Below are 25,934 nucleotides of genomic sequence, written 5' to 3' on the forward strand. Positions count from 1 at the left end.
CTCCATGGTTCCTCCGGCGGCCCTGAGCAGGGCTGGATGCTTGGCCTGCTTTAGGCCTGTCTCTGGCCAGCAACCCTGAGCTCCCTTGGCCCCAGACGGCGAAAGGTCTCACAATGGGGACCAGGTGCCTGGGTCAGGTTGGGGGCTGAGGGGCACACTGGCCATCCCTGTCGGACCCTGCAGATTCTGGCCATGACCCAGCCAGCCCCTTCCTCCCACTGCAGGACCCTCTCCTCCCAGCCCGGATGCTGGACAGAGGGAGGCCTGCCCCTGGGAGGCAGGGTCTGTGCTGAGCTCTGGGAGGCCCACCCAGCCAGAGGCGAGGGGTCTGGGATGCACACGCAGCTGGGAGGGATGAGGGCCGGTGGGCATCAGGAGCTATGCTAGTCTAGGGCTCAACTATGAGCCTCTAGCCCGGTTGGCACGTGGTCTCCTCCAGCAGGTGTGTGTCCAGGGGGAGCCCCCCCACACTGTAGGCCCCATCTCCTTCAGTCCCTACCATGTCCCTGATCCTTCTCAGCTCTTGCCAACTCTGTTACACCAGGTGGACCCAGGCTTTTGGGGGGTCTGAGGGGGCAGGGGAGGTCTTGGCTCAGATCTGGGGGACAGGGCAGATGGTGGGGTACTGCACCAACTCCCATTCGCCACAGGGCTCCTGGCTTGCCTCTGGGAGCCACACTACCCTCCCCAGCATGACTGTGTGGTCCCCTCCTGGTGCCCGGCCATCCTAGGGCGCCCTGCCTCCTCCAGAGTCTCTCTCGGGTCCCACGTTTCTCTCTTTCGTATTAGAATTAGTGTTGTAATATATATATTTTTAAATTTTAAAAATTTTGAGATGATTGTAAATTCAGTGCAGTTGTGACAACTAGAGGTGCCGTGCCCCTCACCCAGTCTCCCCCAGTGGCAGAGTCTTGCAAAACTACTGGACAATATCACAAGCAGGACGTGGACATCCAAGCCAGATGTGGGGCAGTCCCAGAACCCGCTGCCATCTCCCTTTCCACCTCTCCTCCTTGACCCCTGGCAGCACTGATCTGCCCTCCATGTCTAGAACCATGACCGTCCAAGAATGTCATGGAAACGGAGGTACCCAGTATGCAACCTTTTGGGATGGACTTTCCTTGCTTGACTAATTCTTAGGAGATGCATCCTGTTACTGCCAGTATTTAAGTTTCTCCCATTTTCTAGCCCTGGGACTTTGTCCAAGGCACTCAGGCTCTATGCCCCTGTCTCTTCCTCCTTTCTCGGGAGCATGAAGGGGCTGTTGCCAGGGCTCTCCACATTGGCTTAGGGGAGGGAGGGGCAGGACCAGGGCCTCTCATGAGGAGAGGGGCACCCCTTGAGGTGGTGCTGGATGCCCCACGCCCATCTGCTCCTGACGCCCTGCAAGGGTGGGCCCTGACGGCCACTTAAAGAGAGATACTAGTTTGGCTGGGAGAAGAGTTAGTGGTCCTATATCCTAACCCCCCCCCTAAACACCAGTTTGGTGGTCTGACTCCCCAGCTCCCAAGAGCCTACTGTCTCCTGGGCCCTGGGCCGGTGCTGGGCTCACGGAGAGCCTGAGCTCAGCCCCTGGTCTATAGGGCACACGTGTCCAGATGATGTGGAGCCCACAGTGCGTGCCTCAGTGGGTGGGAGGTACAGTCTGGGGAGGGGAACCCCGACCTGGAGAACCTGCCAGCTGGACTGGAGGAGGGCAGGCTCTATCCATAGGCCCTGGGGCCGCAGATAAGGCGATGGCTGAGGGTCAGTCTAGGAAGGGGCCTCTGGCCCTTAGCTCCCAAGTGTGGTCTGAATGCGGACATCACAACCACAGTAATGATGCCCAGTCAGCCCAGCGTCTGGTTTGTTCTGTTTTGAAATTTAATGATTTACTTTGAACAATATGAACTTTCCATTTTTGTCAAACCTGGCTGCATATGGGCACTTTCATGTGATTCAACTGAGTGCTAACGCTCAGGGACCCTCCCCCGCTCCTCCAAAGAGACATGCCTCGATTTTTAGATTTTTTACTAGGAGGTCTTGGACATTGGTGCCATGCTTTCCATGGGGTGCACTCCAGAGAAACCCGGAAGCTACAGCAGGACTGCAGATGCTGGGCAGGGATGTGGAGGTCCAGCCTTTGGGTGGGATCCGGGCTCTGCCACTGATGCCTGTGGCCCCAGCAAGCTGTCTGGTCTGTCCAAGCGCTGTCTCCTTGTCTGAAAAACGGAGACGTGCACGTGCCAACTCCAGCGATCCCGACGCTCAGACAAGACACCTGGGTGAAAACGGCCAGCAGGAACCAGGCCCCACCGTTCTCAGCATCCCTTGGGAACCTGCCCCCAGTTGGCAGGGTCCCACTCTGCTCACCTCAGTGTCCCCAAACCTGGACCCTCTCATGAATCCTTGTCTTGGAAACGTGTTCACAGGGGCAGTCAGGCCTGCCTCGAGGCGCCCGATCAGAAAGCCCACATTCACCTTATAATCAGAACTCTGTCACATCTTGGGACCTCTCTGGCCCAGCTTCTACCTTCTAAAGGCAGGAGAATTGCAATCACAAGACCATCCTCCCTTCCTTCTGGCCCGAGACTCCAAATTCTGGGCACTCTTCTACCTTTAAACACAAATAACCCAGGCCTGCTGTTAGGATGATTGTGTCCCCCAAAACGTAGATTGAAGCTTTAACCCCCAATGTGATGGTATTTGGTGCTGGTGTTAGATGAGGCCATGAGGGTGGGCCGTCTGGTGGGATTAGTGTCCTTGTAAAAAGAGACATCAGAGAGCTTGCTCTGGCTCTCTCTTGTGCCAAGGACGCAGCGAGAAGGTGGCCCCCTGCAGCAGGAAGAGGGTCCTCAGCAGCACGCGGCCCTGCGAGCACTCTGAGCTGACTGCCAGCCTCCAGAACTGTGAGGAGGACACGTCTGCTGCTTAAGCCAGCTTGTCTGTGGGGTTGTTACGGCAGCCCAAGAGCACCAGGACACCCGCTCCTAAATTCCACGGTCTGAGAACACAAAGGAAAGGCAATACAAAGGCAAGTCAGAGATTTGCTCCCCGCATCTGCATCTGCCCCAAAGTGGGCCACAGACATCAGCAGCATCGCCAGGCGACCCAACCCAGATTCCAGAATAAGAACGTGCAGCATCACACACCGCTGGGCTCACAGAAGGGCTCACGGCTGTCCTGGAAGCCTCTTTATTTCACTTTTGTGATGACCACAGCACTCACTTTTCACATTTAATGGGGAGAAAAGAACCCTGATCTTCTGAGGATGTGTTAGGTATGAGAGGTGATCAGCCAGGAGGGTGCGCGTGAATGCTTTTCTGTCTCCAAAAGGTCACGCCAGCCAGCAGAGCCTGTTTTCTTAAGACAGAATGTGGGAAACCTCACCGATGCTTCCAAGGGCTCAGATTCCTGGAACTTGGGCCCAGAGTCTAACATAACAGATGTGTGTGTGAGAAACACTTGCCCCTGCATGGCCGCGAGGAAGCCTTAAAAGGAAAGTCTTTTCAGAAAGAGACAATGGGACTGACTTTTGTGTAAACTGTAAAGAGAAATGGACAGTTTTAGAATTCTTCCACATTTAAACACACAGGCAGTAACAAGTCTACAACCCGAGCTGTAAAAACATAAATCCACAAAGCCCAAGTTCTGATAGAAAAGTCTTCCCTTAAATAATTTAAAAAATACGGAGACCCACACACTCCTAACTTAAATTCTTATCTACACAAATTTACGATATTTATAAGTCACAGACTAGTGCTGAATTACATTTATCACGATTCACTCCAAAGCAACACAGACCAAAATACCACTGAAGCTAAATAACAAAACACACAGTTAAATCTTAGACTGCCACATGACAAATGACACCAACATGGAACATAAAAGGTAACCTAACCCAATAAATCTAGGGCGATTTTGATAAAAGCCACTGGGTGCAACACAAAGCTGCAACATGCAAGAGCCCGAGGGTCACCTCCCTATAGCCACAGCTCTTGGTGTGGCGATTTCCTAGGTGGACGGTCAACACAGGATGCGGGACGAGACATAGTCCCCAACCCCGAACAAGTCCAGATTCGTGTTTTGGGGCCAGGGTCCGCAAGTGCCGGTCGGCTCCAGCCTCTGACTGCTCTCCTCCACCTGGGGAGAAGACAGCAGGTGCGCAGGCTGGGCTGGGGCTGCAAGCCCCTGCTGTCTGCCCTCACGCTCAAAGCTGGGCATCTTCCCAGTCCAGGCCCACGCTGGCTGAGATCCTGGGACAGGACACTGCCACCTGGACATTATGTGTCACCCGGGCAAGACCCACGGGTCGCCCAGACGCGGATCAAGACGCGGTCTGGAGTGAGGCCCCATGGCGGCCACGGGGGTGCACAGGCCTGGGTGCCCACCAGAGCTGGGACCTAGGGGCCGCTTGGCATCTGCCTGAAAACCCCACTGGTCGCCAAATACACCCGGCCCCCTCGAGGGCTGGACTCATTCTGGGTAACTAGCCGAACCGGCCAGCTTTGCCCGTGTAAGGCCAGTGGGAGGCCCCTCAGCAGCGGCCCCACAGGACCCCGAATGACTCTCGCTGCGGTGGCCACCTCCTGAGGCATCTGTCCTGGCCTCCCGCCGGCGCCATGTGACGTGTGGTGGGTCAGCTGTGGCTGCAGCTCAGGGGATGCCCTCCTTCCTCTGGCAGCACTGCGAGGGAGGCGCCGACCAGTCGTAGACGTAGGAGAGGCGCAGCTGAACCTCCTGCTTGCACAGGCGGCCCTCGCGCGTCAGCGTCTGGTGCTTCTCCAGCATGTCCTCCAGGCTCTGCTTGTGCGTCACCAGATACTGGTTGCTGCAGCCGCGGGACTTGTACTCGGTGTCGAAGCGCGGGTCGTGCTCGCGCTGGACGTCCACCGGCGCCAGCCAGGCGCCCAGGGACACGTCCTCGCTGTGCCACGCGCGCAGGTACTCCCGGCTGAGGCGCAGGTAGTGCACCAGGTCGGCCGAGAGCACGTAGCCGCCGCCCAGGGCGTAGGGGAGGTAGTAGTCACAGAGCTGCCAGGCGGCCTCGCGCCAGCGGCCCCCAGGCTTGACGCGGCCACGGCCCGAAAAGAAGCCCCAGTAGAGGCGGCGGCGACGCGCGGGGTCGCGCGCGCGCAGCTCGGCCAGCAGCGCGTCCAGCCGCGCGAACGAGTCGTCGTCCGCCTTTAGCACGAACTCGAAGGCCACGTGCTCGTCCAGCCAGGCCAACATGGCCAGCACCTTGGCCGTGAGGTTCTCGTACGCGTCACGCAGCGCGGGCAGTAGGAGCAGGTCGCCGTGGCGCGCCTGCTCGCGCTCCAGGGCGCGCCGCTCCTCGGCGCCCAGGCCGCCCGTGCCCACCGCGAAGCGCGCCCACACGTCGCCCGGGCTGCCGCGCCGCGCCGCCGCCAGCCACGTGCCGCGGACCACGCTGCGCCGTTCGGCCGCCCGCGGCGCGCTGGCCACCAACACGGCCAGGAAGGCGGCGGCGCGCGCGGACTCGGCAGGTGGGGGGCTGCGGCCGGGAAGCGGGTGGGGGCCGTCGGCGGCGCAGCGGGCCAGGTAGAGAAGCCCAGCGCCGCAGAGCGCCAGGCCGCCCAGGCCCAGCGCCGTCCGGTGCCGCCACGCGCGCCGCAGCAGCTTCATGGCGCGCGCGCGTGCGGGAAGCGCCTCCGAGGCCCCGAAGCCGGCGCGCAGGCCGGGTCCCCCAGCGGCGGAGGCTGCGGGCCAGGCGCGGCCCGTCACGTGCCCGCACGGCACGTGGGCACGCGCGCTCTTCTCATTGGTTGCCGGGGAGGGGCCGAGCGTCCCCTTCCGCCCAGAGAAAACATGGCGGCGCCAGCGTCGTCGCGGTGGCGTCGCGCCCGCGCTCACCGTTCCAGCTCCGCCTCTTCCCGGAAGAAAGATGGCGGCGGCCTAGGCGAGGCCCGTCGGAGGCGTCACGGGCGCTCGGGCCCCGCTCGGCGGATCCGGGGCGAGGGGAGGGAGGCCGGTGAGTGAGGGCCCCGGGGCGGGGGACGCCGGGAGGCCGACGCTCTCTCGGGCCGCTGGACCCTTGGCTCGTGTCCTCTCTGCCCTCACCGACGGCTGCCGCCGGGAAACTGAGGCTGACGGACTGTGGTCGGCAGGGGAGTCGGGTGGACCCCGGTATTTACCAGCGGGATGACCTCACTCCCCTGGTCGGTAAAGGTGCCCTAATTGGTAGGACTTGGTGAAGATTTGAAATCGTGTGCGTAAAGCCTCTGGTTTCCGGTTCAGCCGGTGGCAGTTGTTATCAACGCCCTGAACGCGCCCCCAGGAGCGGTGACAGAGCTTTTAGATGAAGCGTTTGCTTTTCTGACGGCAAGAGATCAGGCTCGCCGGCACGGACACCCCGGCATGGCCGAGAAACGCCGCCTGCGCTTCAGCTGGGCCCCTGGGGTGCGGTTGCCACCCTGAATTGACGAGGTAGAGGATGGGGATTCCCTGGTCGGCCAGCCAGGCCCCTGCCCTTTGAAATCCCAGGGGCGGCGGGGGGGCGGTGAGGGGCAGGCCGAGGACGAGGAGCTGAGCGGTGGATGGCATGCTGAGCCGCGCTGCTGCTTTTGTGCTCAGAGGAAGAACTGGCGTCTCACTTGACCTCCTGATATCCGTGCGGTTATCTCGGGGTTACTTTTGTGCAGAATGACGTGTCCTACCCACGAAGATAAGTGAGGAATTGACTGTTTGTTCAGGGAGCAAAGCACAGTCTGTTTGGACGTGATACGTGTTTTCACGGCCACAGTCAGTGAGGGCGGTGTTGATGTCAGGGGAGGTCATCTTGGTTTGCGCAACACTTTCCTAGCCGGGAGGGCTGGGCCGCAGGGTAGAGTGACACGCCAGCAGGAAAGGAAACCTTGGTGACCGCAGGCTTGCACAAGTCTTGCCTTCACGGCAGGCTGCATTTCCTCCTGGGCCCACCTTAGTGGCAGCCCCGCTGGCATCTCCTTGGCACCTGCGCACGGCATCTCCACTCAGTTTAATAGCCCCCGAGCTGTTTGCTGGGGCTGCAGGTGCCTCCCCAGACACCACTTACTGGTTTCCTCCTGGCCTGTTTATGTCGAGTTGTGTTGGTCTTGAGACACGTCCCTTGTGTTGTTCCCACGGGCCCTGTGTTTTTTTATTGTGCACTTTTGCAGAGCACTGTCATTTTCAGGAACATGCATATTGCGGTGTGGCAGAGACCCCTGTACGTGTTCACTCCGTTGTGTGGACAGTGTGACAGCTGCTGGGACAGGGAAGAGAAGGGTGTGGCGTTCCAGTAGATGTGATTCAGGGCAGTCCCAGCACAGAGAATGCCACGGCTCGGGTGCTTGTGGGGAGATGGCAGGCTCCACAGACCTGGAAAGAGGGATTACTCCCTCAGAGGAAGGAGACAGATGAGTTCAGGGAGCAGGGTCTTGTTGAAGGGCCCAGAGAGCGCACAGGTTCCAAAGACTAATGCATAAAGGTGTCACCCGGCCGGTGAATAATGCCATTCGGGAGCAGGTAGGTTCAAAAGGAAGCATCAGAGAAGCAGTGGCATCTGCTAGTGCCGCCAGACCAGTCAGCGGGAGCCCCTTGTCCCGCACTGTGTGCCCTCAGGCTCCAGTGGTTGTGCTGCTTTGCCCCATGCAAGGCCCTGTGCTTCCTGCCATGCCCCAGCTTGGCTGCAGGTGGCACTCTGGCCTTCGGCGAGCGTGTCCAGGGCCACCACCCCTGGACCCTGAGTACTGGTGGGCTTCCCTCTGCTGCTCCTCCCTGTAACAACTGCCAGAGGAGGGGAGGGCCTCAGCTGCACCTGAGAGGACCACCAGGTGTGTGCCAGGTGGGCAGACTATGAGAGGAACAGGTTAAGTAAAGGGCAAGAAGGAGCTGGAGTTCCTTTTGGGGAGTGTGGAGCATGAAGGTCCGTGAGAAGCTGAGCAGGGAGCAGAGCAGGCAGCTGGGCCCTGTTCTGGCACCAGCCAGAAGGGAATTCCAGGCCATTCCAGAAGGGAATCTGGAGGAACCTGGAAAGCGTGAGGGAAAGCAGGTGGGCCTGGGTGGAAGGAGCCGGATGTGGGAAAAGGCGGGGATGGCTGAGTGCTTGTGGGCCTGGCATCCTTACTGTGGTGTGTCCTCATTGCTGGGCCCAGACTTCCTGGTACTCCTGTGTGAACATGAGCAAGGGTGTGTGTGCGTGCACACATAGGCGTGTATATCCGCGCACATGTGTGTGTTTGTGTGTCCCATGTGCGTACGAGTGTGGTATATGTGCCTGTGTGCATGTGTGTACTTGCAGAGTGTGTGCGCGCACCTGCAGCGGTCATTGAGGTGGGAAGGTAGGAAGGGGCTGGCGCCCTGCTGGATGGGTTTGGGCATTTGCTGGCACCAGGCCCAATCCTCACAAAGCCTTGGCGTGGGGGAGGGAGCTTCCTGTTTCAGGGGGGAGACTGAAGCTGGGGAGGCCAGGTGACTTAGCCAAGGTCACAGAGCTCACAAGTGCTGAGTTGGGATTTGGAGAGTGAGTTACCATGATTCTGGGGTCTGTCTCGATGCCAGGGGGGACGGAGAGAGACTGTTCTGGGAATGCCCACTGTGGGCATTGAAAAGGGGTAGGTTTCGTGGTGCTGGGCAGCCTTTGAGGTGGGCATCTTTGGAAAAAGAGAAAGTAGTATGTTTAGTGTGTACCCCGTAAACCAAGAACTTCCACTTCATGTTGTAAACGAAACGCCTCTTGGTGAAGTATTTGCTGACCCTCCGTTGAACGATGGCTGTGTCCTCTTTATAGACCTTTAACTGCAAGCTGGGATCCGGCAGCCACAGGCTCTTGCCCTTCTGCAGTGCCTGGGGTGGTGGGAAGGCTGTGACCCCACGCCTCACCTCCTCACCTGCCCCGCCCCTCTCTCCCCAGCTCCTGGCCGCACTTGCAGACCATCCCACAGTCCGGACCCAGGTGGCCATGGCGTCCAGGCAGGCTCCCCTCTGTGGCCTGGTTCCTCACTGCCTCTGGCTCTTGGGGGTCATCCTTCTGATGGATGTGTCTGCCCGGCCTGCCAACCACTCATCTGCTCGGGAGAGAGCCGGCAACAAGGATGAGCGTGAGATCCTGCCCCCGGACCACCTGAATGGAGTGAAGCTGGAGATGGATGGGCACCTCAACAAGGACTTCCACCAGGAGGTCTTCCTGGGGAAGGACATGGACGGGTTTGAGGAGGATGCAGAGCCACGAAGAAGCAGGAGGAAGCTGATGGTCATCTTCTCCAAGTGGGTGCCCAGGCCTGGGCGCTGCCAGAATCTAACTAGTTTGCTCACCGGGCATGTACTGTGGCCAGAATTCACACAGGCCCTGTGCTCAGGCGGGGCAGTGTCCACAGGTCTCAGGGGGCCCATGCCTTAGGAGGTTCTCTGCCCAGCATGGGCCTGGTGGGGTCTAGGCTCCCAGGGTATTGGTGACATGGTGGCCCAGCCATGTGCCAGGACCCAGGATTCATGGCTCTCAGTTCCAGGGAGTAGACTGAGAAGAGCTCGTTCATGGGGCTGACTTTCCTGTGGAGCCACTCTGAGTGCACACAGGTGTCACACAGGCTTGGACTCCTGCACAGGTCACGGGTGCTGGCCGTGAGCACACACGCAGGTCACATGGCCCGGTGGCTTTGGAGCCTCCGAGGGAGGTGAGGGGCTTCATGGCCAGGGCATGAGCTCAGGAGGAGGCCTTTGGCAGTTGGACCTGGGCTCTGTTCCCTGAGCCCGCCAGCCTCATCCTCATCTGTGAAAGGGGTTGTTGAGAGCCCTGCTTCCTGGGCGTGGTGAGAACAAAGTGTGCTGTGTGCTGTCTACTCATAGGATCAGGGATGAGGGTGGAGAACAGATGGAGGGCAACGGGGCTGCCCTGGATGGGTGTTGGCGAGACAGAGGGATCCCAGAGGCCTGCCTTTTTGAGGTGCTATGTGCACTGGGTGCTGGGGGGGCCAGGTGGAGGAGCAGATGGGCTACCAGCTGGAGGCAGGAGGTGGGGGCAGGAAGATCTGCAGATGGTGGGCTGGCTGAGACCCGGTGAGGAGACAGGTGGGTGCTAGCACAAGGTTGTGCGCGCTGACGCTGGACTTGATAATCTGCTCATGATTGGGCCCGCTAATGTAGAGGGCGCCGGGCTCTCCCCGGGACTCTGTTGGGAGTGTCCATCCCCACGCCGAGAGCCACCTTCCTGGCAGCCTGCAGAGGGTGGTTTGCACCACTCACTGGGCCAGGGGCGAGGTGTGTGCCCACAGGCAAGAGGATCTACCCAGACTACCCTGGGCATCCTCAGGAGAGAGGGTGGCTTCACCCAGGGCCCCAAGGTACCTGTAGAACTTTGAACCTGTGAATATCTTACCTGTTAGAAGATCTTCCCATCAAACGAATTCAAACTCAGCTTTTGAGCCAACAGCAAGTTCTTCCCGGGGCTGCTTCTGTGCCTTCCTTGGCACTTTTGTGTGTTGCAGGGTCTGGGGGGGGGGGTCCAGTGGACGGGCCCAGAACTCTGGGAGGAGGGGGTCACCAGAGGGGCCAGCACTGTTAAAGGGGAGGGACCAGGCAAGGGCCCCTTGGACAGGTGATAGGAATGGGGCAGAATCCTGAGAGGGTGGGCTGTGGCCCGGAGGCTCAGTGCCAGGAGCAGGTGCATGCCGCTGGAGCAGGGGGAGCACTGGGGGGGCGGGACAGCTTCCTGCTGTGCTTACATTTTCATTGTTGAAGGTTAGCTCTTCACCCGGTTGGAACGTAGCTGGGTGTCATGACAGAGCATGGAGCCAGAAATTCAGCAGTGAGACTGGGACCATGGGGGCTGGGGGTGTGGCTCAGAGCCCCTTCTAGGTCGAGCCCCCTGGATCTCCCACCTGGCAGGGCTCTGAGGGTCGGGTGTGCAGATGTCTGTGCGTGGGCAGGGGGAGGGTTGAATTCCGGACCACACCTGGGCCCCTGCCGGCCTACGTGTGGTGTGGAGAAGGGCGGGCTTGCTCAGCCGGGCTGTGGTGCTAGGAGCACGTCGGCTGGGGTGCAGACAATGGGGCCAGCAGGAGCGCTGTGTCTGTCCACGGGAGGTGCTTTTGTTATGCCTCTTCTATTTTGCGGGGTCACAGGTGGGGAGCAGCTAACCCCGCTCGCTGCCCCTCGCTGCAGCGGTTTCCACACCGACTTCTGCCTACAGCAGCTCCTGCTTTAAGACGTCCCAGCATGGCCGCCGCCGCACTGGCTCCCTGCCCGAGTCACACGTGGTCTCAGGACCTGGTTTTGATTAAAGTAATGTTGCAACAACATTTTTTTTTTTTAAGATTTATTCATTTATTAGAGAGAGAAAAAGAGCGTGCACACACCCGTGCCTGCCTGTGCATGCAGGGGGAGAGGGAGAGGGAGAGAATCTGCCGGCTGAGTGCAGAGCCCGATGTGGGACTCAATCCCACAACCCCGAAATCATGACCTGAGCTGAAACTGAGTTGGGTGCTTAACTGACTGAGCCACCCAGGTGCCCCACCACATTTGTTAAATAAGCTTTTTATTTTGGAGTAGTTTTCAGAGTTACAGAAAAGTGGCAGAGATGGCCGGTTTTCCCTCATACCGACAGTTAGGTAACCACGGTGCGTTTGTGGAAACTGAGAAGCAGCAGTGCTGTGTTCCTGCTGTCTACACTGCAGATGTGAGATTTCACTCGGTTTGCCAACATCCCTGTCCAGGTCCCACACCGCGCTGAGTGTCACAGCTCCTTTGTTCCCTGTGGGGTGGCCTGCTGTCTCGGACTCTCTTACTTTTTCATGACCCTGACTGTTTTGAGGAGGACTGCAGAGCTGTTGTGTCGCATGTCCCTCCTTGTGGGTTTGTCTGCTGTGTTTTCTGGTGCTTCCGGTGGTGTCGTGGGCTTGGGAGAGAACAGCCCAGCGGTGGTGAGGTGGTCCTCTCATCACATGCTGTCGGGGGCGCTGGCCTCTGTAGGACAGCACGGGGCACGTGGGCCTGGCCACCTGGTCCAGGTGGTGCGTGCCAGGTGTCTCCTCGCTCCCTCCTGCTTCTCTGGTGGCCGCTCAGTGAGGCGGTCGCCCTGCAGGGGGTGGGAATGAGCGGGGCCTCCCGCGGTGTGGGGGTGGCAGGGGAGGTCCACTGTATGGTTTGGAATTCTGTAAGGAGGCTTTCTCTGTCCCCCATGTGTGGATTTGTCGGTCGTTTCCTTCCGTCAGCTGGGGCTCCTGGATGTTGGTCGTGTGCTTTGGGTCCGATCCAGCCCTGCGTGGTTTTGCTGCGCACACTGTTGGGAGCTCTTTCATTTGTTTGTTTTGGGGGCACTTCCTTTCTTGTTGGCGCTTCCAGATGCTCCAGGTTCATCTTGTGTGCCTGCCTCCGCCCTGAAATCAGCCATTTCTCCAAGGAGCCCTGGTTTCTTTCATTGGAGGATGGTGTTTAGGAGCTGGGATCTGGGCACTGGTGTCCGGGCCTGAGGTCCTCCCGGTGGGCGGGGCTAGATGACGTGTGGGTGTGCAGGAACATGTGTGTACATAGGTATGTTAAGTCAGGCGCACACGTACTAGTCTGCACATGTGTGTGTGAGCCATTGCATCCACAGAGCACTGCTAACTCACATGTGCGCACGAATGTGCTTGATCCATGCATATGCATGTACACACTTGCATCTACATTTGCTTCTCCATCTACCCGTCTGTACCCACGTACGAAACACGACTCTGTTTTGGCTTCACAGCTCTGGTCCTGTCCCAAACGTCTGGGTGTGTGGATTTGGGGTGATGAGGCTGCCTGTCCATCCTCCCCCAGTGGCCCCCAGAGTGTGGGGGAAGTGGTGCTGAGCTGCTCTGCAGAGCAAACTGTCAGCCTTCCCAGCCACCCCCAGCATCACTGTTGGGTAGAGTGTGTCCCTGTTCACGGCGGTGGAGCCCCTCTGGCCATGCTTTGGTCTGTCAGTCCGTCTGTCCTGCCCGGGTTCTAGAGGCCTCGTCTGACGTCGCTTGTCTGCCCTCAGGGTGGACGTGAACACTGACCGGAGGATCAGTGCCAAGGAGATGCAGCACTGGATCATGGAGAAGACAGCAGAGCATTTCCGGGAGGCCATCGAGGAGAGCAAGGTGCACTTCCGTGCAGTGGACCCTGACGGCGACGGTATGGCCGACGTCAACCTCACCCCATGGGCCTGAGGCTGCCAGGAGGAGGGTGGTGTGCACAGAGGGCAGAGGACGTGAGGACCTGGGCTTCGGGGCTTTGCTACGGGCTGGGCTTCGGGGCCGGGCTTGGGGGCCGGGCTGGGGGCTGGGCTGGGGGCTGGCTGCAGCTACTCTGGTGCTTCTGCTTCTGCCCTTGCCTGTAGGGCGGGGTTATTGACAGATGTCCGAAAACATGACGTCTTTCTTCCTAAAACCATCCATTGTGAAACAGCCTAGCAGGTCGGTCTTCTCTTCCAGGCCGTGTGTCGTGGGACGAATATAAGGTGAAGTTTTTGGTGAGCAAAGGCCACAACGAGCAAGAAGTTGTGGAGAAGATAAAGAATGGCGAGGAGCTGAAAGTCGACGAGGAGAGTGAGCGCCTGGGCCCTGTGGTGCGCCGCGAGGGGGCCTGTAGCCAGGGCAGGCCATGGGGCAGCAGGTGGCCTCCTGTGGGCTCGAGCTGGGGGGGGCAGGCCGGTCTGGGGGACAGGACAGGGTCCTGGGGAGGGGAGTTTGGTGAGGCAGGTGGTGTGGAGGTGGGGCGGGGCCGGCCACCAGCAGGGCAGAGCTCCGCCCTCCCCTCAGCCTTTAAAGCTCATGGGCGAGGGAAACTCCGGGTGCGGGTGCACTGGGGTGCTGGCTAGCTCCTCAAGTGCGGCTGGAGAATACTCACCCCCTTCACTGATCCCACCTGGGGGCCCCTGCCGAGCCAGGCATCAGGTTTGGTGTGCCGCCTCATGTCCTGGCCTTCTTCCACGTGGTGGGTCACCGTCCCCACCCTTGTCCCGTCGTGTCTTCTCCTGGTGGGCGTGGGTGTGCGGGAGTTTCTCTGCGGCATCTCTGTGCCCGGGACACAGCCCCCGTTGGCCACGTGTCTGTGTGGTGAGTGGGCCGGCACCCTGTCCTCTGCTCCGTGATGGCTGCTGCAGGGCGGGCTGTGGGCGCTCCTGTCCTCTGTCGGGTGCAGTCATACCTTCTTTCTTTCTGTTTGTGTTTTTCTGCTCGTCCTTAATCCTGATCTCCCAGCTCCCTTGCTGGCATGCAGGGAAGTGATTGGCCTTTCTGTGCTAACTTTCTGGCCTGCGGTCTTGATATGATTCAGACTTTCTACGCAGGTGATCGTGGTATCTGTGAACACGGACGGTTTGTTTTCTCCTTCCCGATCTGTGTGCGTCTGATTTTCTTTCCTTATCTTACTGCATTGGCTGGGACTTCCAGTATGGTGTTGGAAAGCGGCGGGGGGCGGGGGGCACCTTTTTCTTGTTCTGATCTTAGAGGAGAAGCATCTGGTTTCTCACCATTAACCTGATATGAGCTGTAGGTTTTTTGTAGATGTTCTTTGTCTAGTGGAGGAAATTTTCCTCTATTCCTAGTTTGCTCAGAGTTTGGATCATGAACGGCTGTTGGATTTTATGTCATGCTTTTTCTGTGTCTGTTGATATGATCATGTGATTTTTCTTTGGCCTGATGTGATGCTCACGTTAACTGATTTTCAGATGTTGAACCAGCCTGCTCAGCTGGGATGAGTCCCACTTGGTCGTGGTCTGGGATTTTTCTTACATGTTTTGGATTTAATTTGCTGACCCTTTGTGGGGCACATTTGCATGAGACACACTGGTCTGTAGTTCCGTTTTCTTGCAGCATCTTGTAGTGTCTGAGTCCCCAGCCTTCCAGCTGTCCCCGTGGGGGCCGCCCGTCACGGGCAGCTCGTCCACGTCCCCCACCTTTGTTTCTCCGGCTCAGTCTGTCTGTGGCACACGTGTGACTTTGCAGCGCCAGACCCCTTTCCTGAGCAGCACAGAGGCTTCTGGATGCCCTTGGGTGCCGGCCGGCCTTCCCCAGTTCCCTGGGCCCCATCCAGGATTTCACTTCGTCCTTTTTTATTTATTTATTTATTTATTTATTTATTTATTTATTTATTTATTTTTTAAAGATTTTGTTTATTTATTTGAGAGAGAGAGAATGAGAGATAGAGAGCACGAGAGGGAAGAGGGTCAGAGGGAGAAGCAGACTCCCCGCTGAGCAGGGAGCCCGATGCGGGACTTGATCCCGGGACTCCAGGATCATGACCTGAGCCGAAGGCAGTCGCTTAACCAACTGAGCCACCCAGGCGCCCCCGTCCTTTTTTTTTTTTTTTTTAAAGATTTTATTTATTTATTTGACAGAGCGAGCGAGCACTAGTAGGCAAAGCAGCAGGCAGAGGGAGAGGGAGAAGCAGACTCTCCGCGGAGCAGGGAGCCCGATGCGGGGCTCGATCCCAGGACCCCGGGATCATGACCTGAGCTGAAGGCAGAGGCTTAACCAACTTAGCCACCCAGGCGCCCCTCACTTCTGTCCTTTTTAAATCCTGTAACTTGGACGTGATTTTTTTTTTTTCTGAAATGCTTGTTTGCCTCTTCCCTATGTTTTTGTTTTGTGTTTCCATGGTTTGTCCTGTAGTTCCAGCTGTTCCCTGAAGGTGGTATTTAGAGGCATCTGGGGGTCCTGGGGGTCCTCTGTCCTCCTGCCAGCATTGGTGATTTGGCACCAGCGTCTGGGGTGGCTTCCGGGGCGTGGGCTGCCAGGCCTCTGTCCCTGCCTGCTCTCGGGAGCTAGTCTGTCTTCAGCACCTTTCCTTCGGGTGTGCCTGGGGTCAGGACCTGTCCTTCGGGAACATGAACTCTGTCACCTCAGCCTGCCTGTGGACTCTTTTATCTCAGCACGAGTTCAAGGCTCCTCATTCCCTTCTTCAGTTTGGGTGGGGTGAGCAGGTCTGGGGCATCAGAAGTGAAGAGCAGTGTTGAGGGTGTGGGAGGCCAGGGGAGTGCAGGCGGGGGCTGAGAGGTAGGAGTCCCCACGTGGCAGTCGGCCTCCTCGGGGCTTGTGGGGCTGCCAGCCCCAGGCACCACAGACGGGGGCTTGCAGGGGTCGGTGGCAGGCCTCCCTCCAGCTTCTGGTGCCACCAGCGTCCCTGCTTGTGTGTCTCTGTCTGTGCGCAGACATCTGCTGTTGGCTTCAGTGCCCACCTTAAATCTCCAGTGACCTCATGTCGAGGTCCTTGAGTAGTTACAGCCCCACAGACTCTATTCCATCGGGTGCTGTTGACAGGCCGCAGGTGGACGTAGCGAGGCCGCGCCTGTCCCCGTACGGGGCAGGAGGGAGCAACCTCTCACTCCCACCTTCCTCTAAGTGTATTTGCCATTAAAAGTAGGTCACCACGGGATCTTCTGTTCATCAGAAGGCACTGAGACTCAAGGTGACGGGTACTGTGTGGGATGCAGCCGTGTCCCCGTTGCGCTGTACCGAGGCCTGGGCATCCCTGTTCCCAGTGACTGCAGTGAGGGTGCGGACGGATCTCTGTGCCTCAGCTCTTCCTGCTCGCCCGGCTTCGACTGCTCCACTGAAGACCTGAATGGTCACTGAGCCTGTGAGGTTGTGGGGGCAAGCTCTGGGCCATGCTCCCCATGCCGGGCCTTCCCACGGAGGGAGAATGGGGGCTGTGGCGAGAGTCTGTGGGGGATGCTTGAGTCATATCTGGAAGCTGGGTTTTCCTCCAGAGCCCTGCCCTCTGCATACGGTGCACGTGAAAGATGGAAAGGAACAAGGTTGTGCTTTGTTCCTGTAGGTGCATGGTGAGGGTGAGTCCGCCTACACCCTGCTTTCCATTTCTCCCAAGGAGCAAAGAGCAGCAGTGAGCTGAGGGTGGGGGCTGTATGAGGGCAGGGGACGGGTGTCTGTGCCTGTGGGAGGGGGCTGTGTAAAATCTGTGTCTTGGGGGGTCTGGGTTTGTATCTGGAGGGGGGTCGGCCCCTGTATTTGGGTGGGGTCTGTGTCCACGGGTATCTGCATCTTGTGAGATCTGTGTCTGCGTCTGAGAGCAGTCTGCCTGTGTCTTGGGAGGGTCTGTGTCTGTCTGGGGGGCTCTGCACCATCTGCCTCCCTGAGGGCTGAGCTCTCCTTCGAGTGGCAGGGTCCTTGGCCTCACTCACCCCAGTGTCCTGAGCCAGCCTTCCCACCCAGGCAGCACATCTCAGAACTTTTCAGATGTGAGCAGGTGTCCTGGGTCCTCATGGGTATGCCTCTCTCAGCACAGGAAGTCCTGGAGAACCTCAAGGACCGCTGGTATCAGGCGGACAACCCCCCCTCAGACCTGCTTCTGACTGAGGACGAGTTCCTGTCATTCCTGCACCCTGAGCACAGCCGTGGCATGCTCAAGTTCATGGTCAAGGAGATTGTCCGGGACCTGGGTGAGGCCTGGCCTGGGACCCAGCCTCTAGGGGTGGTGCCTCCCTGCTGGCGGCTGGGCTGGAGGCAGGGCCCACTGGGCACCTGCAGCGTCCTCCTCCCAGCAGGGGTTGGCCCGGGGGTTTTGGAGGCTGTGCGGCTGCACAGTGGTGAGGGAGGGTCAGGCCTTGTCCTGGGCCATCTGGCCTCTGTCAGGCTCTCGAGCAGGTCAGGTGAGATGCACCTGTTTTGCTTTAGGCTAAAACTGAACACACACGCCAAAATTTGGCAGCAAACCTGTTTGGTTTACTTTCTTCTGGGTGGGCCTGGGTGGTCCCATGTCTACTTGAGGTCTGAGCGTCCACTCCCCTGTCTGGCAGACCAGGACGGTGACAAGCGGCTCTCGCTGCCCGAGTTCATCTCTCTGCCTGTGGGCACGGTGGAGAACCAGCAGGGCCAGGATATCGATGACAGTTGGGTCAGAGACCGAAAAAAAGAGTTTGAGGAACTGATTGACGCCAACCATGATGGGATTGTGACCATGGCGGAGCTGGAGGTGAGTGCAAGTGCCGAGTGGGCATCTGAGGTCGGGCCCAGGTCCCCAGGCTTCCCAGGGTGCCTGAGGCAAGGGGCTGTGGTGGAAAGGAAGGCAGCATTGGTCCGGCTGTGGCTGGTGGTGTGGCACTTCATGGCACCTGGAGGTGGGCTCCCTGTGTGCGGGGGAGGGGGATTCACCTGACAGCATGGTCACCTGGGGCGCTCAGACAAGATTTGAGCAGAAAAGCAGGCAGCGCAGTGAGGTGCCTGTGCCTGCCCCCGGTCGGGGTGCCTGGGACGTCTCGGCCTCTCCTGACTCCAAGCAGCCACTCCCCAGCAGGCAGTTGGCTTGGGCGCTGGGGGCTGCAGGCCATGTTGGAATCCACCATCTTCCCCTGAAGTGTTTTTGCTGGTGGTGTGTAGGTGCTGTGTGGGCCTGTTTTTCCCCATTGCTGGATGACTCATTGTCTTTACACCAGAATTCTCTGATCCCTGTTGATAGCTGGTGGGCACATCTGGTTCAAGGATTGAACAGCGGCTTGTCGGCTTGTCGAGTCTGTATCCGGGTGTCACGTGACCCACGGGCAGGCCCCCCCCCCCCCGCGGCCACTCAAGGCTGTTTGCCCTCTGGCCAGCCCCTTCCTTCCATCAGGGGTGCCCTGAGGAGGACAGGAGGCAACCAGTCTCAGGCACCCATGCAGGCAAAGGCTGTCTGGCCCTGAGCCGCTTTTAGCCTGGTGTCTATCTTCCAGAACATTCCAGAACATGCCCATATCCCCTTCTTGCTGCTTCTGTTCTGTCAGCCCGTGGGGTGTTTTAAATGAGGTGTTGATTTCTGCAGCTGGTGACAGGGTCAGAGCTCCGCAGCCGCTTCCCTGAGGCAGGAGGTGCTGACCTCGCTGACAGGGCATCCGTGGGGGGCGGGGGCATCTGCCCTGGGGGGGGAGGGTGTCTCACGGCCATGTCACGAAGTGTAGACTTTTGGTGCTGTAGTGGAGATGACTCCCGGGGTTGACGGGCCCCAGTGCTGCTGGGGAGTTGGGTGCACTGGGGAGGGCCGTGGCAGCCAGGGATCCACGCTGACCCAGTGGCCGGAACCATCGTAGGACTACATGGACCCCATGAACGAGTACAACGCCCTTAACGAGGCCAAGCAGATGATTGCCATCGCCGATGAGAACCAGAACCACCATCTGGAGCCCGAGGAGGTCCTCAAGTACAGCGAGTTCTTCACGGGCAGCAAACTGATGGACTATGCCCGCAACGTGCACGAGGAGTTCTGAGCCCGCGCCTCCTGCTGCCTGCCCCACGCGCCTTGGCCGGCTGGCCCCTCCGGAAGGCCTCCCTCCCTCCCGCGGCCCCAACAGCCGTGGGTCCAGGCTTATTACAGATGTGCTTGAGCGGACCCGAGTCCCGAGGTGCAGTTGCGGGCTGGCTGCCCCCCATGCGTGGGGGTCCCACGTGACTGCTGCGTCTCACTTCTGAGAACCGGGTGCTGTTCTGCCGAAGGCACTGACCGCATCAGGGCCCTGTGGGCTCACCACACCTGTGGGAAGTAACGCAGCTCCTGCCATTTCCTTGAAAACTGAGAAGTGAACCAACTATTAGAGTGTGCTCTGCTGGGAGCCCGTAGCCGGCCGCTGGGGGGTGCCTGCCACAATGTTCAGTCTCCGAAAACACAAACACTTGTGATGAGAATCTCATTAATGTACTTTAAAATAGAGTTGCCTTTTTCTCCTAGCTTCATTTCTTTGTTGAAAAAAAGCCCATAAAACGATTTTGGAACGTTTGTGGCTGGGTGGCTTCCACTCAGTGCTTTTGAGGTGGGCGATTTGGTGAGAACAGAGGGTTTGGTCAGGCTCTTGCCAGGGCAGGTGCAGAAGGGACCAGGCCCCTGGGTGGGGCTGCACGTAAGGGATGTGTTTAGCGATGGGGAGGCCCGTGGGTACGTGGAAGAGGGCTCTTGCAGGGAGCTGAGGATCGGGGCTACGGATTCAAAGTCAGGAGCGTGGAGCCTGGGTGAGACCCCCTGGGAGGGGCCAGGTGGGGGGACCCGAGTTCCTGGTAGAGAGGGAAGATCTGAGGACGAGCCCTTAGGGCAGGGGCTGGGGGAGAACACAGGAGTCCACCGAGCGTCACCTCCAGCTGGGCTGGCTATGGGGGACGGAGCAGAGGTGGCCAGGGGATCTGGGGTCTCACTGAGCCTGTAGTCAGGGCCTGGGGGCAGGACGGGGCCGCGGGCAGAGGCCCCACCAGACCTAGATTTCTCAGGCTTGCTGTCCCAGGCCCTTTCTGGGGGTCAGCCGTGCCCGGTACTTTTCTCGCGTGTGGGGACAGAGGGCATTGAGCTGCGAGGAGTTTAACTGACTGAGGGTCTCTGACCTCACGTTCCTCCAAACTGCCGCCTTCAGCCCCTGCCCCTGCCCCTGCCCCGCTCCGTGCTTGTCGTCCCCTGAGGAGCCCTGAGCCGTGGGCTGTGGTGCTTTAGTGGACAGCTCACCCAGCCAGTGGGTCCGCTCAGGCCTTAGAGGGCCCAGCTCGGGTGGGGGCTCCCGCCAAGTGGGCAGAGGGGCTGCCCTGAGCTGCCCTTGTGACCTGCCCTTGCCACAGGGACCCACTTCCGAGCAGTGTGGGGTGGGGCCGCTGTAAAGGAACAAGGGCGCGGTGACACCTGCGCTGTTTCCAGGCAGACAAGAAAGACTTCAGAAGGGACAGGAGTGTGTGGTGGGAGCGGGTCCCCATGGTGGCCAGGCCCACGTGGGTGAGTCAGCAGCAAGCAGCTGTGTGATGTTTGGCGGAGGTGTGGGCAGAGCCCGGGGGTCGGCTGGGCCCACAGGATGGAGGCTGAGCGTGGTTAGTTACTTGTCTGTGCTAGGTGGGTCCCCGTGAACAGATGCCCGATTTGTGGGCCAGGTGTGCAGGGCCTCAGGCAGTGGGGACCCCTACCGCCAGAGGGCAGGCAGCCCCCACGTGGCCCCCAGAGAAGGAGAGGGGCATGCTGGAGGGGGCGCTGGCCAGCAGACTCCCAAGTTAGCTCAACCTCAGAGGCTATGTTTGTCGTTGTCAATTAAAAAAAAAAGATTTTTCTCAACATCTGCGGAAGACGGGGGCACACGCACGCACACCAGGCTGCCTGACGCCCTGGTCCCCTCCCCTGCGTGGCCCCCTGGCTGCTGGCAGAGCCTGCCTCCCTCTGCCCCAGCTGTTGTGGGCCGTGGCCTGGGCCGTGGCCACCTTGCCCTGCTCAGCCAGGGAGGAATTTCCCACAGGTGGGCTGGAGGAGCTCAGCTTTGTTACCTGTTGTCGGGGAGTCAGGGAGGGGAATTTCCAGCTTCCCCCCTGCTCTCCTCCCTGAGGGAGGCCCTGCGCCTGAAACTTTGTAAACTAAGTGGTGAATGGTTAATTTCATCTCAAGGTTATGGTTTGGAAGCTTCAAAACGACACAGTGTAGCTTCCCCTGCCTCCAGGGCACCAGAGATGTCAGAGCTGGGTGGGCACGTGCCTGTTCTTCCCGCTTGACACACCACAGCCCTGCACACAGCCCTCCCTGCCTGCCCTGCAACCGCCCAGGGCCGCGTCCAAGGACCCCAAGTGCTCCATGGGACCATCCAGTGGGTCTCATCCCAGGCCTCGCGTTGGTGCTGTGGGGACACTCTAAGCCCAGGGTGGGTGTGGGGTGGGGCCGGGCTGGCCCGGCCACCACAGGGCACACAGCCGTCCTGCGGGCCCCCACGCGGCCAGGGAGTCAGAGTGGGTGCAGGTGGACCCCCCGCCCCCACCCTCACAGCAGCCGCACACACGTGCCGCACACACACACAGACGGGTTCACGCGTGCTCCCAGGCATATTTTGTATGCAGGGTACAGGGCAGGTGCCGTCCTAACAGAATACCAGGGACGATCGTTTCCCCGTCCTGGGGGCTGGACGTCTGAGAGCAAGTGTGGGCTGCTTTCTCCTGAGGCCTCTGTCCTCGGTGGTCGACACTGCCTTCTCCTCTGTCCTCACGTGGCCTCCCTCTGTGCTCTTCTTGGGGTCTCTCCCAGAAGGACGCCAGCCCTTTGGGATCAGGACCCACCCCTCTGACCCCATCTAAACTTTACCAGCACCCCAGAGGCCCCGTCTCCACAAACAGCCACGTTGGAGGTCAGGGTTTCAACACGTGGATTTGGGGGCACGGTTCAGCTCCTAACGCCTGCTGTGCTCACACACCAGCACACCCCTGCTTTTGCACTCATATGCACTCATATGCACTCACATACTCCTGCACACCGGCACATGCTCCCACACGCACGCTCACCATGTGGGCACAGGTGCCCTCAAAGCTCTTGACCACTGCCTCAGCCTGAGCTAGGTTTGGACACTTGGGCCAGGCACCATGCCCTGGAGTCTGGGGCACTGCTGATCTTACCCCTGAGCCTATGCCCAGTAGAGAGTCCAGATGGTGAGAGGCCTGTCTCCTGAGCGGTGTGCTGCCTCAGTTTATCCCTATGTTCTGTGCACCCCTTTGCTTGGGGGTGAGGGTTGGCATGAATGTAGCCTTTTGTGGGGGGCATTGCAGGGGCAGCTACCTGCTCGTCCTGAGGGGTCTGCCCTGCCCTGTACAGGGAGAGGGGGGTGCCCAGAAGGAGCAGGCTTGTGGAGGGGCCCGAAGACTACCCTCATCCAAACGGCTTGGTTGGGCTGGGCAGAGCAGGAGGGTACCCAGTGTGCCCAGCCGAAGGGACTCCACGTCCCCGGTGAGATGGGGGCAGGAGGGGTCCAGTGTGTGGGGGCGCGGACTAGATGTGCAGGCCCTGGTAGGGGTCAGGCGGCTGCGGGTCCTCCCTTTGGCCCCAGGTCTGCTGCCAGCCGGCTGAGCCTGAGGCTACTGGGCGTAGTTGAGGGGATGAGGGCCCTGCGGCCCAGGGCAGGGGAGAAGCCCACAGCCTGGACGGTTGCTTCCCAGACCAGCCGTCTTCCTGCCGCCGGCCCAGGTCAGGGGTCCTCAGCCCTTCCTGGGCCTCCTTCCTCCTGGTCCCCTCCCCCTCTCTCCCTCCCCACCCCTCCTCCGCAGCCCTTATAGCCACATCCTCCAAGGAAAAACCCCAGACTCCTGCACCGCCCGCGGAGATGAGAATGTTCGTGGAGGCTCAGAGGCTTAGGGGGCCTCACTCAGCCCTCCTGCTCCTGGGACTCGTGCTGGGCGCTGCAGCCCAGCTCAACTGTGTGGGGGACGCCTACCCCAAAGACGGCAGGTGCTGTCGTGACTGCCTGCCGGGTGAGTGGAGGGGTGCCTGTGGGGACATGGGGACCTGAGGCACGGGGGTGGGGGTCGTAGGGATGGGAGACGTATGGGGATGGGCGCTGGGGAGAGGGGAACATGCAGATGGGGTCCTGGGATGCGGGGGTCATGGGCCAGTGGGCTCAGGCTGATAGAGTGGGTGACTTGCAACCGGGCCTGGGACCGTGGGCCACCAGGACCGGGGTTGGGGGTGCCAGGCCGTGCTGAGTTTGGCCTGCCTCCCGCTGCAGGTTTTGGGATGGAGAGCCGCTGCAGCAAAGGCCAGGACACCGAGTGCCTCCCGTGCCGGCCTGGCTTCTACAACGAGGCTACGAACTACGAACCCTGCAAACCCTGCACGCAGTGCAATCAGAGTGAGCACCACCCCAGCCTGGATCCTGAGACCCCCCACCTGAGTCCCTGTCGTCCCGCCCAGGCACTCACAGGAGGTCCCCACAGCCGCAGAAACAAACCCCAAACCACAGTGGGGCCTGCTGTACCACGGAGGCCCCCTAGGAGCCCCTCCCTCCTCCCAGGGGGGCTGAGGCCACGTGGAGTCAGGCAGGAGCACGTGCCTGCCAGTGGGCCTTTGGGGGTGGTGAGAGCTGCATCCAGGCGCCACCACGGGTCCTGCTGTGGGCCTGACGGAAGGTGGGACGGGAGGCTGGATCCGCCACGGGGCTGCGTCCCAGGGGCCACGTGGCCAGAAGGAATACGGCATCCAGGGACTGGAGAGAACGGGGAACCGCCCGACTGCGAGGGGGCTGCTGGTCTGGGGGCCCTCGGCCTCGGTCCCCCAGCCTGCCCAGCAGCCCCGGCAGCCCTGCTGACTGTGCCCGCCTCACCTGACCCCCCAGGAAGTGGGAGCGAACCCAAGCGGAGGTGCACACCCACACAGGACACTGTCTGTAGCTGTAAGCCAGGCACGGAGCCCCAGGACGGCTTCAAGCGTGGAGTTGGTGAGCCCGGGGGTGGGCAGCGTGTGCCTGAGAGGTCAGGGTCTGCGTGCTGGTGGGGGCCTCGCGAGCGGTAAAGGAAGCATGTCTTCTACCTCACATGCTATCACTTCCCACTGCACCCTCCACCCCAGCTCAGACCAGGTTCCTTCCCCCCAGCAAACAGGCCATGCCAAGAAACGGGTGGGGGGCGCCTGGGTCAGGGCCAGTGGGTGGAATGTAGGCAGGGAGGAGGTTCTGGAGGCTGTGGTGGGGGAGCGCCCAGCCCTACAGAACTAGCCCCCAGCAGCTGCTGCGTCCAGGTCCCCGAGGTGGGTGACAGTGGAGGAGACTGTCTGTCCTGCTGTCTTTGTTGCAGACTGTGCCCCGTGCCCACCGGGACACTTCTCCCCAGGTGACGACCAGGCCTGCAAGCCCTGGACCAAGTGAGTGACCTGGGGGGCTCCTGCCCCTGCCCCCCCCAATGGCCCCTGGCCCCTCATGACCCCTGGCCCCGCCGTGCTGCCCGCCTGCTCGGTCCTGGTCCAGCCCGACTGCTGGGTTGGAGTGAGGAGTGTATGAGACTCTATCCCAGGCCCTGGGAGTACATGAGAGCCCTGCTCGTCCACAGCTGGGGCCTCCATGGTGGGGGAAGAAGAGAGCAAGGGGGTGGGTTGAGAGGGCAAGGTGCGGCTGGAGCAGGTTGGGAGGAGACCGTGTAGGGAGCAGAGCGAGGGGAGATGGGGAATGACGGTGGGGGGCAGGTGGCCCTGGGTGTGGCCAAGACCCCCTGGAGGGTGTGGGGGCCTGGGCAGGGTCCTTGGCCCGTCGCCTGGGTGGGAGTGCAATGCTGCCTGAGGTGATCCAGTGTGGATTGCCCATCGCTCCCCACATCTCCCTGGTCCTGTCTCAGTTCTGGGCTCATCCAGTCAATCTGGGAGGAGTTGGCGGGGGGCGGGGGTGGGGGGCTCTGGCCTGATCAACACCCCTGCCTTCCTCAGCTGTACCTTGATGGGAAAGCGCACGGTGCAGCCAGCCAGCAAAAGCTCGGACGCTGTCTGTGAGGACAGGAGCCCCCCAGCCACACTGCCGTGGGAGACCCAGCAGCCCCCAGCCTGGCCCCCCACCACCCATCCCACCACGGCCTGGGCCAGGGCCCCACAGGAGCCCTTCACACCCCCTACAGAGCCCCCCAGGGGTAAGGGGGGCCTGGCCTCAGCCCAGCAGGGCCCTTCCCCAACCCAAAACGGAAGGGGGGTGGGGAAAGAGGGATGGGGTGGGATGCCCTCTGCCTTCATGGAGGCCCCCCCCGGGGCGGACTCCTGGCTCTGTGGACGCACCCCAGCAGGCCCTGCCTCCCCACAGGCCCCCAGCTGGCTGTTGTCCTGGGCCTGGGCCTGGGCCTGCTTGCCCCTGTGGCCGCCGCGCTGGCCCTGCTCCTGCACCACCGAGCCTGGCGGCTGCCCCCTAGTAAGTACCCAGTGTGGCCCCAGCCCAGATGGCCTCCCGAAGGGCTGAGACCCTTACCACCTCCCGCCTCTCGCTCTCCCCCCTCAGCTGGAAATGGCTTCCGGACCCCCATCCAAGAGGAGCATGCCGACACCAACTCCACCCTGGCCAAGATCTGAGCAGCGTGCTCCCACCCCAGGCTGGGGGCCCAGAGGGTCTGCTAGACATTGAGGGGCATTGGGGGTGCCCCCAGGCGCAGGCCGCCGCCCCCCATCACGTGGGTGCCCTGTCACCCTGCCACCCCACCCTGCGCCGTTTTAGGTGCTCCTGGGCTGGCACCCAGGGCTCTGCTACATATGCTGTGCATACTTCCCGCCCAGGGTGGTGCCCTCCAATAAAGGACATTGGCGAA

The 25,934-nt window shown here is 60.5% G+C and overlaps 3 protein-coding genes across 4 annotated transcripts; 2 read left to right on the forward strand and 1 right to left on the reverse strand.

Annotated features, from left to right (window-relative positions):
• Positions 1-1,880: 1,880 nt before the first annotated feature.
• Positions 1,881-6,681, reverse strand: B3GALT6 (beta-1,3-galactosyltransferase 6). The gene has a single exon (XM_028108621.2). The coding sequence runs from the start codon at positions 5,623-5,625 to the stop codon at positions 4,636-4,638; it is 990 nt and encodes a 329-aa protein (XP_027964422.1). The 5' UTR covers positions 5,626-6,681; the 3' UTR covers positions 1,881-4,635.
• On the forward strand, positions 5,863-19,619 carry SDF4 (stromal cell derived factor 4). 2 transcript variants are annotated; one of them, XM_028108177.2, is made up of 7 exons: positions 5,863-5,971; positions 8,873-9,225; positions 12,962-13,098; positions 13,398-13,511; positions 17,207-17,365; positions 17,723-17,898; positions 18,986-19,619. In XM_028108177.2, exons 2-7 carry the CDS (start codon positions 8,921-8,923, stop codon positions 19,160-19,162), a joined length of 1,068 nt encoding a protein of 355 aa, XP_027963978.2. In that variant the 5' UTR covers positions 5,863-5,971; positions 8,873-8,920; the 3' UTR covers positions 19,163-19,619. The 2 variants fall into 2 exon arrangements, with proteins under 2 accessions (XP_027963978.2, XP_087878789.1); XM_088022663.1 differs by lacking the exon at positions 5,863-5,971 and adding an exon at positions 6,011-6,426.
• An 83-nt stretch (positions 19,620-19,702) lies between these two features.
• Positions 19,703-25,934, forward strand: TNFRSF4 (TNF receptor superfamily member 4). Its single transcript, XM_088022664.1, has 8 exons — positions 19,703-19,898; positions 22,932-23,135; positions 23,390-23,512; positions 23,996-24,097; positions 24,453-24,519; positions 25,075-25,271; positions 25,439-25,543; positions 25,631-25,934. The coding sequence occupies exons 2-8, from the start codon at positions 22,988-22,990 to the stop codon at positions 25,699-25,701; spliced, it is 813 nt and encodes a 270-aa protein (XP_087878790.1). The 5' UTR covers positions 19,703-19,898; positions 22,932-22,987; the 3' UTR covers positions 25,702-25,934.

Source organism: Eumetopias jubatus, unplaced genomic scaffold (genome assembly GCF_037043125.1).
Source record: "Eumetopias jubatus isolate StellerSeaLion01/CBP00866 unplaced genomic scaffold, mEumJub1_p1.0 scaffold_4, whole genome shotgun sequence".
NCBI classification, from domain to species: domain Eukaryota; kingdom Metazoa; phylum Chordata; class Mammalia; order Carnivora; family Otariidae; genus Eumetopias; species Eumetopias jubatus.